This window comes from Sorex fumeus, unplaced genomic scaffold (assembly GCF_029834395.1).
Source record: "Sorex fumeus unplaced genomic scaffold, SorFum_2.1 ptg000129l, whole genome shotgun sequence".
Lineage (NCBI taxonomy): Eukaryota > Metazoa > Chordata > Mammalia > Eulipotyphla > Soricidae > Sorex > Sorex fumeus.
This window is the reverse complement of record NW_026606186.1, coordinates 7,398,074-7,412,737: the sequence shown is the minus strand read 5'-3', so window position 1 is coordinate 7,412,737 and position 14,664 is coordinate 7,398,074. Positions and strand designations below refer to the sequence as shown.

The following is a 14,664-nucleotide window of genomic DNA, read 5'->3' as shown; positions in this document are numbered from 1 at the left end:
ACGAATCTAACTTTTATAAAGAAAATAAAATGAAAATCACACCAAAGAAGGTTTCCATAAAATTAGAAAACCTTGAGGATCTTAAAGATGTAACTTACAATACTTTTGACTCTTTTGACTGGTTACAAAGCATTACAGTAATTTTTAATTTTAAGCAAGATTTAACCAGGATTTCTTTTTCCATCAACTAGTAAGTAAAAACTTCAAACAACTCCAACTAAAGCAAATGCTTATCATAAAACCTTGTTATAAGTTTATTTAGCTTTCTTTATATTACATACAAGTCAAAGTTCTATTTTTGGATATAAAATTCTGTGTAGAGAAAAATGCCACCTCTCCCGCAAAAAAAAAAAAAAATTGGTAAGATTTTTTTTTTTTTTGCTAACTGCAAAACAGCAACTAACAAAAGCAGAGGGTGAACTAATGAAAACATATGAACAAAGGACATACGTCTTCTTCCATGTCAGGTTAACACACCAGTAATAACACATTAGGAGTGATTCAAAGGATCCCACTAATGAACAAGACTGCAATTAAATCCTAAAAGAATAGGAGCCAGTTTGAATTATAACATCTGCTTTTTTCCAAACACGTCTGGAATATGTATTTAACACTTTGTCCTTCTAGCAATTTTCCAAACTCTATCATTTGGGAAACACAAACCACCAAGCCAACAATGGCAATACTGAAAAATGAAGTTTGATAGGTGGGAACGGCCTTATTTCTTCAAGTGCATACGTAAGCGGACAACGCAAAGAAAGGGATGTGATGCTACAGCGGCGGTGCAGCTCTCTAGATGAAGAAGATAATGGAAGGATCCACGAAGTCTTAGGAAATCCTAACAAATCTGCACAAAGATGGCCAAAAAAAAAAAAAGAAAAACCAAACAGAGTCGCAATCACGACATTTGATTCTCCGCTGGTGGGAGAACTCTCAGTTCAAGGTGGCAATTGTTCGCTTTCTCGGCTCCAAGTTCCCACTGCAACTTAAAGGTGTGCGATTACACAAGACTGGAGATCCGGGCCACTGAAGCACTTTCTTTGGGATACAAAGTTATTCTGATCCGGGCAGAGGGACGGAGAAGAGGGAACGTCAAGGGGCCCGGGGGCGAGGAAGGCTTCCGAGGGAACCTCGGTGGCCCGGCACAGACTCGCTCGCGCTCGGGCTCGCGCCCCGCGCCGGCGGATGCGCTCGCGCTCGGCCGGGGCGTCGGGGCTCTAAGCTGCCGGCATCCCTAACTCCGCGGGCCTCCGAGGAGGGCGATGACAGCTCTCCCCGCGTCGCCCGCTTCCGGGGGGCCGGGAGGGCGGCGGGAGACAAGTGCACCGCCGCTCCCCCGAGAAACAAAGATGCTTTCCTCCCTTCTCCTAAGATGGAGGAAGAGTCGGGGCAGGGAAGGGGGAGAAAAAAAGGGGCAAGCGGGGAGCCAGGCCGGGGAGAAGCCCCCGGCGGCTGCCGGCGCGGCGGCGCGGCCCGGCCGGCGGGCGCGCGGCTCCGGGGCATTGTCTGCTCGGGGGTCCCCGACCCCGCCGGGGCCGGCCGCGGGGCGCCGGAGGCCGGGCAGGCGGCGGGCGGCGCGGCCCCGGAAAGCACCGGCCGGGCCGAGGGGCCTCCCGCAGGCCCCGGCGCCCGCTCGGGGCCCGCTCCGGGGGCAGGTGCGGCCCGCGCCCCCCGCCCCGCCGCCGGCGTCCCCGCCGCCCCCGCCGGGGCCCGAGCCGCATCCCGCCCGCCCCCGCCCTACCTGAGGGGGCCCGGGCGGGGTCGCTAAGGGCCGCTCCCGGGAGCCCCGCGACGGCGCGGCTCGGCGGCGGAGGCGCCTCGTCTCGCCGGGGCAGCACTCGGCGGCGGCTTCGCGACCTCAAACTCCATCGGGAGCTACAGGGACAGCCCCGTTGGCGGCGGCGGAGGCCGCGACGGGGCCTCCTCCTCCTCCCTCCGCCTCCTCCGCCTCCTCCTCCTCCTCACCACGGAGGCGGACCGGGAGGGATCCCGACCTAGGTCTCGCGAGAAGACACTCCCCACTTCGCGCGAGATCACGCAGGACCAGGCGTTGGGGGGGCCGGGTGGTGGTGGGGTGGCGGAGGGAAAACGTAGGGGGCCCCCTCCCCTCCTGCTCCCCCGCCCCCCGCCCCCTGGGCTGCGCAGCAGCTTCTCGCAGGTCGTGCCGGACCACCCCCATCACGTGACCAGTGAGTCCCAGAGCACTGTGGGAGGGGCGCTCGGGAGACCTAAGCGAGCCCAAGGGGTTGATGGGAAATTCCCTGCACTTACATCTGTTCCTAGATCCCTATTTCTGGTTGCTGCTGTGAGTCAGTGTGGCTCCCCTCAGGAAACGCTGGGTGTTCAATGAGCATGATCTGATAGATCTGTTACATTGTAATTCACTCGCCTTTAATAAAATAACTGGATCCCTGCATCTAGGTGCCAAGCAATCTCTCCAGTTTTTCTTTTTTCTTAAAAGGGGTGAAAAGCAAGAATATGGCTCAGTGGCAGAACATAGCCCTCAAATGGATAAGGAACTAGAGTGAGTCCCCAGCCACACAAAACAAAACTAAATCAAAGGAGCACTGACACATTATTACTTTACTAAAGAGAAAATTGTACTCCTCAGAAGCTGGCAGGGATAATTCTGGTACTAGCTCAAATATTTGTTGAAGGATTTCTTACAGTAAGGCAGAAATTGTTTGGGGACAATATCCAGCAGTGCTCAAGGGCTACTCCTGGGTGGGATTTGCTCCTCGTGAGCTCAGTACTGGGAAAACCAGAAGAAGCCAGGGATCAAATCCAGGAAGACCACATGCACTCCAGTTCTCCAATTTTGAGCTCTTCTCCCAGTCCCAGAAATAATTTTTTATAGATGAAGAGACAAACTGGGATTGTATAAAGGAATGAACATATATCATTTGCTGACTGTTATGTTAGGTGTTAGAATAATTTTTACTTATAATCCTATAGTTCTGCTTGGGAGATAGCTCAAAGGGCTAAACTACATGTCTTGCATGCTATAGCCCCAAGTTTGCTCACTGCCATGTTACGGCCTCCCAAATAGTGCTGGAAGTAGCCCCCAAGTGCTTCCAGGTCTGGCCCAGCCCCCTCTTTTTGAATAAAATACTAGTCATGAATAAATAATAAACCTAAAAGGAAGATACTATGCATTGAACTGGAAAACAAATATTAAGAAAATGGCTATGAACTGTAATTAAACTTAAGTCTCTCTGTCTAATATGAAACCAGATATCCAGAAGAAAAGCTCTTATGGAAGCAAACCCATCATAAATTAGGAGATATGTTACACTAGTTTATAAATTATGAGCTTTATTATATATATATATATATGGCTGGAGCGATAGCACAGCGGTAGGGCGTTTGCCTTACAAGTGGCCAACATGGCCGACCCGAGTTCGATTCCTCCACCCCTCTCAGAGAGCCCGGCAAGCTACCGAGAGTATTCGATATGCCAGACACAGTAACAACAAAGTCTCCAATGGAGATGTTACTGGGCCCGCTCAAGCAAATCGACGATCAACGGGAGGGCCTTTACCTTTACCATATATATATATATATATATATATATATATATATATATATATATATACACACACACACCAGGGTTCCCGTCTTATACCAGGGAACCAAGTGTTTTTAAAACAAAATTCATTGGGGGCTGGGATGACTCTGGCATAATACATTTGCCTTGCAAGTGCAAGACCGTGAGTTTGAACCCCAGTGTCACCCACAGGTGCCATGCCCAGACCCAGTGGATCTGCAAACCCCTGTGTTGCAACAGAGCTAGTACCTTCAAACACCATATCTAGTGTCTGCAAACAACTTAAGATGTGCAAGCGGGGCCAGGGATGTTTACAGTGGGTACAGTGCTTGTCTTGCACATGGCTGACCCAGATTCCATTCCTGGCACCCGATATGGTCCCATGACCACTCCAGTAGTGATCCCTGAACAGAGAGCCATGAGTAAGTCCCGAGCACAGGTGGGTGTGACCCAGAAAACAAAAACAAAAATAAAGATGTGCAAGCACCATGGCCAGGAAGTATAATCCCAATGAACATATGCATGAGTACTAGAGACCCCTAGTCAGTACTACAACCAAAACATACCCAAGCAACAATTAAAGTTCAACTTCCTATTGTATATCATGGTCTGGCATGTGAGCTCCACAACCAAGCACAGGCAAGGCCCAGTCATCAGAACAACAAAGGGAAAAGGAAAATAAGTGGAGACTAGGGAGGATAGAGCCATACCCAGCAGTACTCAGGCAGGTCTCACTCCAGGTTCCTGGCTCAAGGATTACTCCTGGTGTTGTGGGGACCATACATATTTCAGTGGGGGGAGGGAGCAGGCCTCTAATTAAGTTCTGCTGCAAGCTGTCTTACCCTCGGTAGCACAAAAGACAGATTCCCAATATTCCATCATCTCAGTATCTTCTCAACTAGATAACGGATGTGTTTGTGTGTGCATGTGCACATATGCACATGCCTGTATAAAATTTCCCCATTTCACTATAGTGGCACGTGATTATCTAAAATCTATCAAAAATAGCCTTAACACATACTTAAATCCTTGCTGTCCCCAACATTTGACATACAGTAATTTGACTTCTCTTTTATTATTTCCCTCAAGTAAAGAGTTTAAGAAAATTAAGATTTTAGTGTCTATATCTAACTTCTAGTATAGTTATAAGTTATAAAGTATAAATTGATAATAAATTATTCTTTTGAATGATAAAATGCTAGTATTTTTAAGATACCCAAAAGTGAAAATATGAAAGAATACAATTTTCCATTCTCATCTTCAGTTTATTTCTTACGTAAACATTAGGATACTTACAGCCAAGGTAAAAAGGGAACAACAATTTTCTCTTACACCAAAGAATAGCTACCTTTTCAAGATACTTTACGTATAAATGCATTAAATAAAGAGGCTAAAACTCAAATATACTGCATTTTCGCCATCGTATCAGAAATACAAATAAAATACTCTAAAAGAATAATTTCAACACTTGTATACCTGCATTTTAAAAAAAGATTCTGTTTTCCTGAAGTTGTTTAGACACATCATGCAAACAGACACCCGCCTAGGAATGTTTTCAGATCATTCTGTGTTACTAAAGAGGAATAAATAATAATAAATAACAATCTTTCCTTTCATAAAACACCCCTTCCCCTCAAGCAAAATCTCAAAGTGCTTACAAAAATTTTCACAATGACAAGGCACACGTAAAACTTAAACAGTTTAACCATATATTTTTAAAACATCAAATAGATACCAATTCCTAAAAAAAAAGTGTATTAATATACACCCCCTCCCCCGTCCCACCCTTCCCTACAAACTTCCATCCTAAGGAGCAAAAAATAAAAAAAATTACTTCTCACAAACTGTTCCTGAATGGGAAATACTTTCATGCCTAAAAATGACCAATTCTAGGAAAAGTGGGAAAGAAAATTTAATGCTGAGCTGTTTGATATCCTCTAGTGAAAGGAAGACACTATTTATTTACTTTAGAAAAATTGTCAGGTGGAGTAACCAAGTAACAACATTTATAAAGACACCAAACTTCCCTCTGTTGCTCCCCTTGTTTTTAGAAACCCAGCAAGTTTTAAATACATTATAGAATTTTAGGCCCTGAGATAATATAACAAAATCATCAAAATCAATTTTATTTTTGGCTTTTAGGCCACATTTCCAACAGTGCTCAGGGATCACTCCTGGTGGTACTCGGGTACCAAGTAGTACCGGAAGCACGGGCTCTGCCCGTTGTGCTATCTCTGGGGTTCCATAGTTTTATTTCAAATATAAATTTAAGAAGTGATTTGCTTGATGTCACTGACTACCAACCAGGGTTCACAAAGTCATTTTTTTAATCAAGTATGAGCTATATTTCCCTAAAGTCCCACCCACAGTTCAAATTCTATGAAGAATATATTTTTCACAAAAGTTATCACAAAACTGTATTTAATATTTATAACACGTTTTCACCACAAAATTCTCATAAATGGCACAAAGTATGTTACATTTGAAAATACAAAAGGCAGTCAATGGAAACTAAATACAGCAGTCTACATAAATTTGAGGAGAGCAGGGAAATAGAATATCTTGCAAGTAAGACGCATCTATAGTCAAGCTTCGTTACCAAGAGTAGTTTCTGTTTTAGAGAATAGAATTTGTCCTGAAGTACATCTTACTTTATTACAAAAAAAAAACCCACTCCAAATAATATCATTTATATGTAGACAGAAATTAGAGAGCAATCACTCACAACACAATTTGCAATGATTCTAGTAAAAGAGCCATATACTCACAGTTTTACTTTTGGCACATTTCTGGAAATACAGGGAAAAACTCTACAATGGCTAAGATTTTTAACAGGGAGAAAATTAAACTTTTTCCACTTACATTTAAAAAACTTATTAAGAGGGGCCAGAAAGATAGTACAGTGGGTAAGGCACTTGCCTTGCATGCGGTCGACCCAGGTTTGATCCCCAGCATCCCATATGGTCCCCTGAGCACTGCTAGGAGTGATTCTTGAGTGCAGAGCCAGGAGTAACCCCTGAATATCACCTGGAGTGCACCCCCCTCAAAAAAAAAAGTTTAAGAAAATACTAAGAATTACGCACATTTGTGTTTTTTGTAGTTTTGTGGGGCAATTCCATGGATGAAACCAGGGTCTCATACATGCAAGATAAGCACTCTATCACCCAAGTTTAAACAGCAAAAAAATTAATACATATTGTCAAAGCACAATAAGCACGTGAATGAATTCTTTATGGACATAATATGGATGAATCCTAAGGGCATCATGCTAGGAGAATAAAGCATCTCAAAAGGGGCCATACAATAAGATTCCTTTTGTGACATTCCAGAAAAGACAAAACTAAAGTAATGAATAACTATTGTCAGGGTCTAAGAGTTAAGAGGAGCTGGGAAAATTATTATAGGATTTTTTGACTGATTGAATTTTTTGTACTGATTGCTGAGAATAAAAAAAAAATCTGTTAACTTTAATAGAACAGTACACCGAAACCAGATTCAACCTTACTCTATGTTAATTAAAACACAAAATTTAAGAAAAAGAATGGTATAATAGACTTGGTAAAGTCATAATTTCTAAAGTAGTAATTTCTCAGAACTTTATGCCAATGATGTAATTTTACTGACCAAACAGTGATCACAAGCAACTGCATTAAATAAAATTAAGGAATTTGGCTTCAATTAATTAGATCTAAAATATGTATATTAACAACTCATAGAAATATGGTCTTCTGAAACATTAGACGATCGATGAGGAAACTTCCAAATGAATCTAAATTATGTTCCTTTAGTTTTTAACAAAAAGTATATGATCCAATAGCAGCTGCTTACAGATGACCAAAAAAATTACTAATCCTTTGTTCTTAAATTGACTAATAATGTACAACAGTGTTTTAAAAGTTTCTCTTTCCATTATCCCATCAGATTATTGAACTTTACACCTATTACACGGATCAGTTATCTAGACTCAAAATCAGAATGTGGGGATCTGAAAGATGGCAGTGGCGCAGTGGCAGGTGCTAGAGCTGGCAGAGCGAGGGCACCTCTCAGTGCTCTGCCTAGCAGGCCACTGGGGTCACATTTCTGCGTGAATGAATGTGTCCTTAAAATTCTCTCAAAAAGAGTGCCTTCTGAAACTAACCTGGTGCCTGTTGTGGAGGGCGAGGCCAGAGTGAGACCCAAGAAGATAGCCGTTTGGCCGTGGGCACCAAAAGTGGCGGAGCTACAGCAGCTCTCAGGGCCATGGGCAGCGGGCTGACGCCGCCACAGACTTTCGGTGTGAATGAATAGTGCTCTTCTGTTATCACCAGGGAGCACAGGCCCGGGAGTTGAGGGGGTGCCCTGGGTTCCCGACACTGGGGGCCGGCTTAGGTGCCCCCACCACCAATGCTCCCCCAGATCAGCCTGCGCTGCCGTTGCCGCCAGTGTATTTTGTAGGAAAATCTCCCTGAGCTCTAACTGCCTGGAGACTGGACATGAGAACAGAGGTGAGCGCCTCTGGTGAGGTTCTACTGGACTGGTGGTGGCAGCCCACTGGCATGCTTGAGCTACGCTCAGTAGCCGCCCTGGCCAGGTCCTGGTCCCAGCAGGGCCACTGCTGCCATCACCACTGAGGCCCAGAAGGTAAAGTGCCACCAGTGGGTGAATCTGGACCCACCAGCAGTGTGATGGTGCCTTCAGGCTTCCTGATACCACAAAGTCACCGCTATCCCAGCTAGACTCCAAAATATCAGGACCAAGTTTTCCGAGAAATTAAACCACCAAAATATAGGTCTCCGGGAGCCATGCCCACAAACTACCTCGGCACCACCATACAAGTTCATTTATCGGCCTTGCTCCAGACTGAAAAATCTTGAAAGAGATCAGAAAGACACTGTAAATCTTCTCAGACCTACACATGATCAGGGGCACATCAGAGTGGGATGGGTTAGCACAGTACCGGACCAAACAGAAACACTGGAAGCCACTTGCTTCCACAATCCCAAATCGCCACCATGTCCCCAGCCAGACTCCACTGTCTCAAGACAGACCTCACCTTACTGAGAAATTAACCTGCTGAAAATTTGTGTATGTGGATTTAATGACTGAAATCATTAGGCTTTCTCCAAGTCAGGCTGGGCTACCTCCCCCAACCTTCATGTACTTCTGGAAGCCCCACAGTCATGTCCAAACCCCAAAGTTGTCACCCAATTAAAAAAAGCTACTTCAGCTGTATCTTCCCAGTAAAAATTTGACTCCCTGAACAAACACAGTGACTTCTTAGTACCTGTAAAGTATAATGCACGAAAGGAGAGAGAAAAGTGCCTGCCACAGAGGCAGCTGTGAGTAGGATGGGGTGGTGGGGTGCTGGGAGGGAAACAGGGGACATTGGTGGTAGGAAATGTACACTGGAGGGATGGGTGCTGAAACACTGTATGACTGAAACCCATCATGAACAGCTACATAGCTGCTTCTCACCGTGATTCAATTTTTTTAAAAAAATTCATGCCACACAAAGCAAAAAGAAAAATTACTGGGGAAAAAAAAATCAGAATATGAAAATCCTTGATCTTGTCATTAGAATCAAGATTTAGGAGAGGAACACAACTCTAGATATAACACTGAGATTTATAGATAATGTATGAGTCAGACAGAATCCAATCCCATCAGCTCCACTATTGTCTCCACAACTTTAGAACTGGTAGAAGTTCAGAAAGAATAACATGTAGGCAGACCAATTAACAAGACCCAACGATTTGGGGGGGAGGGAATGCAATATTACAAATGCTGCATTTCTTCAGAAAGATTTGTCTAACAGAGGGATAAGGCTTACAAGGCAAAGTATGATTCTAACTATAGTAGGTTTTGCGTTTGGAGATCATGCCTCGGCAGTTTCTCCCCACTGCTTCTACCATGAACAGAAGTTAAGTGCTTTTTGAGGGCAGATTTGTGCTTGAAATCCATGTCACAACAGTGGCATTTGTATGGCCGATCTCCACTGTGTATGTTCAAGTGGTCCTGAAGTGTACTTTTAGCAGTAAATGTCTTCAAGCACACTGTACACTGAAAGGGCCGTATACCCATGTGCCCACGAATGTGCCGGTTAAGATTTTTCTTCTGTGTAAATGTTTTTCCACACTGCAAACACAAGAATAGTTTATGCATCTTAAGATGACGCAGATAGTTTTCAACATGAAGAAATCCCCGAGGACACCTGGGGCACTGGTGTCTCAGTGAATAGGCATCATCCAGATTCTGAATCTCATTCACTGCACCATGACTTACTTCAGTATTTTCACAAAATAATCCCTGATCATGTGTCCCAGGAACTTCTGCCACTCTGCTCTCAACCGTTGAATTAATCAATGAATGCTGTGTTTCTGAAAAATACATGCTTGCTTTTGAAGACGTACAAGGTTGTGAAAATGGCTCGTTCTCCACAACAGGAGTACCAATGGATTCCACATGGAGGATACAAATTTCATTGTCTTTAAAACCTATGTCGATTGATGACAAGTCTGGTGATTTTGTTTCCTTTCTCTCTGGTGTCAAGTTTTCGATTGTAGACTGCAAAGCACTGCTTTCCTCTTCCTTAATGTGGAAATCTATGTTTTCAGGACTATCTTCTGAGATTTCAATGATCTCACAGTCTTTATCCGAACTGTCTTCTTTCTTAACATCTAGATCGGAGGACTGACAAAGGTCAGAATGCTGATTGCTATTTTTCATAGAAAGATCAATTTCCAAATACTTTGATAATGCTTCTGTACACTTTTCCACAATGTGAACCATCTGGAGGTAGCTAGCAGCAGTCAAATATTTCAAAAGCTCTTTCCTCTTAACTTCAAGTGCTCCTGTATAACAAGAGAGCAGCAATTTTCTGCCAACTTCTGCACTCTGTAAGATGGTGATTCTCACATGTTTTGACTGTGTTAGTAAAAACTGATCTCTCATAAAAGTTGAGCAAGCAGCTAGAATCACCTTGTGCCCCTGGAACTCAGTGTCATTAATATAAATTGACACGTCACAAAATAAATTCTGCTGTCTCAAGAGGTTCATTTTCTGCAAGATGACATCGCCTTGTTGTTCAAATCGGAAGTGCAGAACATCAGATTCAGCAGCCATGGTCACAATCTAAGCAAAGACAAAATAAAAACCATGCATATTTATGTGCAGCTTTGGAATGTTGTCTTAAACTGTTGATAGTAAAAACAAACAGAAAGTCCCTCACTTGGACTGGATTCTAAAAAAATCCCAATTCAGGCGCTGACAGTGAAATCCTATGCCCCGTTATTAAAACCCGGAAAAACGAAAATACACATGTCGGTGATGATGTGGTGCACTTTGCCTGTTGTTGTTGTTGTTGTTTTGCTACAGAACTTGTTACATTGAATTAGAGCCAACAATTTCAAAGTTTGTTCCCTTGGCTATAAACTGTGTTCCTGCGGTTAAGGAGACTTAACCAGTGTTAATGCCCACAGCTAACTTCCGTTTAACTGTATCTCAAGTTAGATACTTAATATCCTCTCCAAACTTCCTACACCTATCACTACTGCCTGAACTAATTCTGTCCACCTGGAAGACGGCAACGTCTTCCAAAAGGCCTTAAGACTATTGCATCTTCGATAATCTACACACCTAAGTGCCCTAAAATTTAAGTTTTGTTCTAAACTTGTTTTATTCCCCTTCCTTTTCCTCTCCGTGACTCTCCTTGACCTCTAGGACCCTAACTACTCAGCGAACACCAGGCTCTCCTGGATCCGTCCCCTTTCTGGCTTTCCGCTCCCTCTGTCCCCGACCCCCTGGACGCTCCTTCCACGCGGGCACTGTGACAGCTGCCCGGGCCGGCCGGCCGGAATACACCTGGGCCCGCGTGACCCGCGCGCTCCGGCCCCTTCTGCAGGCGGTGGTCAATCATCCTTCACTTAAGGCCCCAATCGAATTAGAACCCTGGGCCGCCGCCTTCCGGCTCCCCCTGGCGTCCAGGCGCCCAGGGCACCGGGCAGCGGCCCCGGGTTCCACTCGGTTCCCGAGCCCAGCCCCAGGCCGCCGCCGGGCGGGGGCAGCCAAGGGACGGTCCCCGGACGCCGCAGCAGGAACGGCCGCGCGCGCCCCCGAGCTCCCCCCGGGACGTGCCGCGCCGAGGCCGGCCGGACCCGCGCCCCGCCTCCCCCGCCCTCCCCGGCCTCCCCCGCGGGCCGCGCGCACTCACCGCCTCACACACCCGAGCGCAGCTGTCCGCGGCGGCGGCGGCGGCGGCGGCGGCAGCAGCGGCGACCCAGCCGGAAGTAGGACCTGTTTCTGAGGAATCGCTTCCGGTGCAGGCGCAGGAGGCGGTGCGAGGGCGGGCCGGACAACCCGGAAGGACTTCTGGGGACGCGTCTTTTTCTTCCTCGGGTTCCTCTCTCCTCCGCGACAGCTTCTTCTTCCCGCCCCCGGTGTCAATGGGGTACCCGGACTTGGCCCCATTGCCTCTCTCCTGACCCCCGTTTTCTGCACTCGAACCGCGCCCTGCCGTGGTTTCTCGAACCTCCCGGTTGGAGATGGAAATTAGGCCACAGCGTGGAGATTGCGCGAGGTGCTTAACGGGTTACCTCGACCCCCTCCGAGGGGGCCAGCGGCATCCCTGCCAGGCCTCCCCCTGCCTCTAGCTTGCTTCTCTCGCAGTCCTGTGGATTTTCAGGAGCTGCTGATGAGGATGTGCTCTATCCTTCCTCCCGCTTCCTCTTCAAACCCCGGTTGTCAAGTCACATCATCCCCGAAGTCCTCCTTACCTGCCCCCAACACGCAATGGAGGGAGACGCCTTGATTATCGCAGGCGTCATTCTTGTGTTGAAAGCTCTGTGCCATCTAGTATTTAGGACAGTGACTCTGCGGAACTCTGCGTGCCAGAAATCTAGCATTTAAAAGTAGACATTAAGTATTTGCCAAGTGAATCTGACCCATTTTTTCTTTTTTGGACCCACAGCTTCCCTTTTATTTAAATGAAAGACTGTTTAGACATGCACATTGAATAGCTGTGGAATCAAGGCTCAATTCTTAAAAGCAGTTGTTCCACCTCTAGGTCATCAGGTTCTCTTGGAAGTAAATGATCTAACAATTTAGGATTTAGGCAAATTTTCATCAGGATTAAGCCAAAATCTGCATCCTTCATTCATGTGTTATAAAGAAGGCTTTCTTGTGTTCAAATTACAGTGACTAAATGAAGGAAAGTTGGAGAGAAAATAAACCACTGAGTCAAGGGTTAAATCGTCACACTTTTATTAAGGAAACTTCCCCATAATAAGTGAAGAGGTAGTTCATAGTATGTCTAACATACAACAGATTTAAAACAGCTATTCAAAAGCTGAAATAAAATGTTCTGGGTTACTTAGGACAATATTTTAGAAGTAGTGACACCATTCACTTCCATTTATAAATCTTCTAGTAAAACTAAAACAAAACCAGTGTGGAGTGTATCTTTTAAATGAAATAACAGTGACAGTAATTTAAAAAAAAAAAACTATGGCAGAGAGTGCTTTCTCCTTTAGAGCTATCCTGTGAATCCATCAAATACAGATGTCAAATAAACTAATGTTAAAAAAAAATCATCCTTTTCTACAGGAATGAAACTACATTTGAGTCATCTTCCCCTATAAACCTGTTATCAGCAACTTAAGCACTTTGCAATACAGTCTAAGAAACATGTATAAAACCAAGAAGAAGAGTCAAGTCCAACCAAAATTCAGAACATGTCTCACAGAAACAGAACCCTCTCCAGCCAAGAAGTGGAGGAGACTAAGTAGTCAGCAGTTGCGTAAGGTAACCACTACAAATTTTACTGGTACAAAACCATCAAGAAGCTGACTCTGATACAAGCAAGCAAGGCAGTTTTCTTCATGATTTCTAATATAATACCAGAGTTGACAGAGTATCGCACTAAGATCACATGAGACTGTAAACTTCAGGAGGGCAGGGGCCATGGTAGTCTTACCTTCATATCTTCAGTATCTAACATAGTACCTGACCACAGGAGGTGCCTGATCACTGAGTGACTGACAGGACCATAAACAGTGTCCAACCAAAGAGACTAATCTGATGTGAACACCAGTCTCCCTTGACTCTTTAAGCCAGTAACAAAAACAAGACATGAATGTAAGCAAATGAAGCATTTCAACTTGATATTTGCCTCTGATGAAAGGACACTCAGAAAATAAGCATTGGTTAACATGGTAGCATCACGCTGTTGCATAGACTTGGTACTCTTTGGCTGGATCATGATAATTAAAATGCTAGGAAGCATCATTAGACCATATAATAAGTGGATTACACATAAGATACCTATTCAGTCTTATCACTCTATGGTAATCTCATTTTACACATTGTAACAAAACGCAAACTTTATACCTAAAAGCAGATTCACTTTTAAGTGCATCAAATAACAAATTTATGACTTCTTCTGCCTACCCAAGTTGAAACCTAATTTTTGGTTTATCTGTATATGCACTCTCATCGTTCAAAAATAAAAACAAAATCCTGATGAAAACTATCATTTACTATAGACAAAAATCAGTTTCACAGTTCGCTCCTTCTCATGTTATTCTTTCTTGTCCTTTCTCTGCCCTACTAACAACCAGCAAATCAGTCACTGGCTTAGGAAGAATACTCATTCTAACCCCAAATAACTAACATAAATAAATTCTGTGATATTTTGTTTGCAAAATCCAGGCTGTCTCTGAAAGCCAACAGGGATTCACAAAGGTAAGATTTTGCCTACTGTGTTAATCTTGATTCTGTCCTCAATGAGTTTAAGCCAAGGGATAAGTGAGGAGATACCAGCTCTTGTTGAGTCACATGTCTACTTTGGCCAACCTTGGCCAGGCCACCACTTTGGCCTTTTCATAGAACAACTTGAAAGAGATCAAGCTAATGGTCTCTTCAAAGTCTCTAAAGATTCTAACACTCCTATTACCTAAATCTAACTCATGGGTTAGGAAAAAACAAGATCAGGATTTTATTTCTGAATTGTAATATGTGCTTTTGGGGAAAAAATCATTTTGTTTTTCCATATTGGAAGATTTGCTAGAGGGCTGGAGCGATAGCACAGTGGGTAGGGCGTTCGCCTTACACGCGGCCAACATGGCCGACCCGAGTTCGATTCC

The 14,664-nt window shown here is 44.5% G+C and overlaps 2 protein-coding genes across 4 annotated transcripts in view; both read right to left on the bottom strand.

Moving 5' to 3' along the window:
* Window positions 1-1,939, bottom strand: part of RC3H2 (ring finger and CCCH-type domains 2) — a 61,585-nt gene extending 59,646 nt beyond the window's left edge. For all 3 annotated transcript variants that reach the window (XM_056138505.1, XM_056138506.1, XM_056138507.1), the window contains exon 1: window positions 1,742-1,939. The gene's annotated coding sequence lies outside the window, so the exon portion shown is untranslated. The remainder of the gene's footprint in view (window positions 1-1,741) is intronic.
* A 7,132-nt stretch (window positions 1,940-9,071) lies between these two features.
* ZBTB6 (zinc finger and BTB domain containing 6) lies at window positions 9,072-11,775 on the bottom strand. The gene is made up of 2 exons (XM_056138708.1): window positions 11,736-11,775; window positions 9,072-10,657 (listed from the first exon to the last, which is right to left on the bottom strand). Exon 2 carries the CDS (start codon window positions 10,646-10,648, stop codon window positions 9,377-9,379), a length of 1,272 nt encoding a protein of 423 aa, XP_055994683.1. The 5' UTR covers window positions 10,649-10,657; window positions 11,736-11,775; the 3' UTR covers window positions 9,072-9,376.
* Between the last annotated feature and the right edge of the window lie 2,889 nt (window positions 11,776-14,664).

What these genes read in the sequence shown, in the direction of transcription:
- ZBTB6 (XM_056138708.1), bottom strand. Translation starts at nt 10,648, where the DNA reads ATGGCTGCTGAATCTGATGTTCTGCACTTCCGATTTGAACAACAAGGC.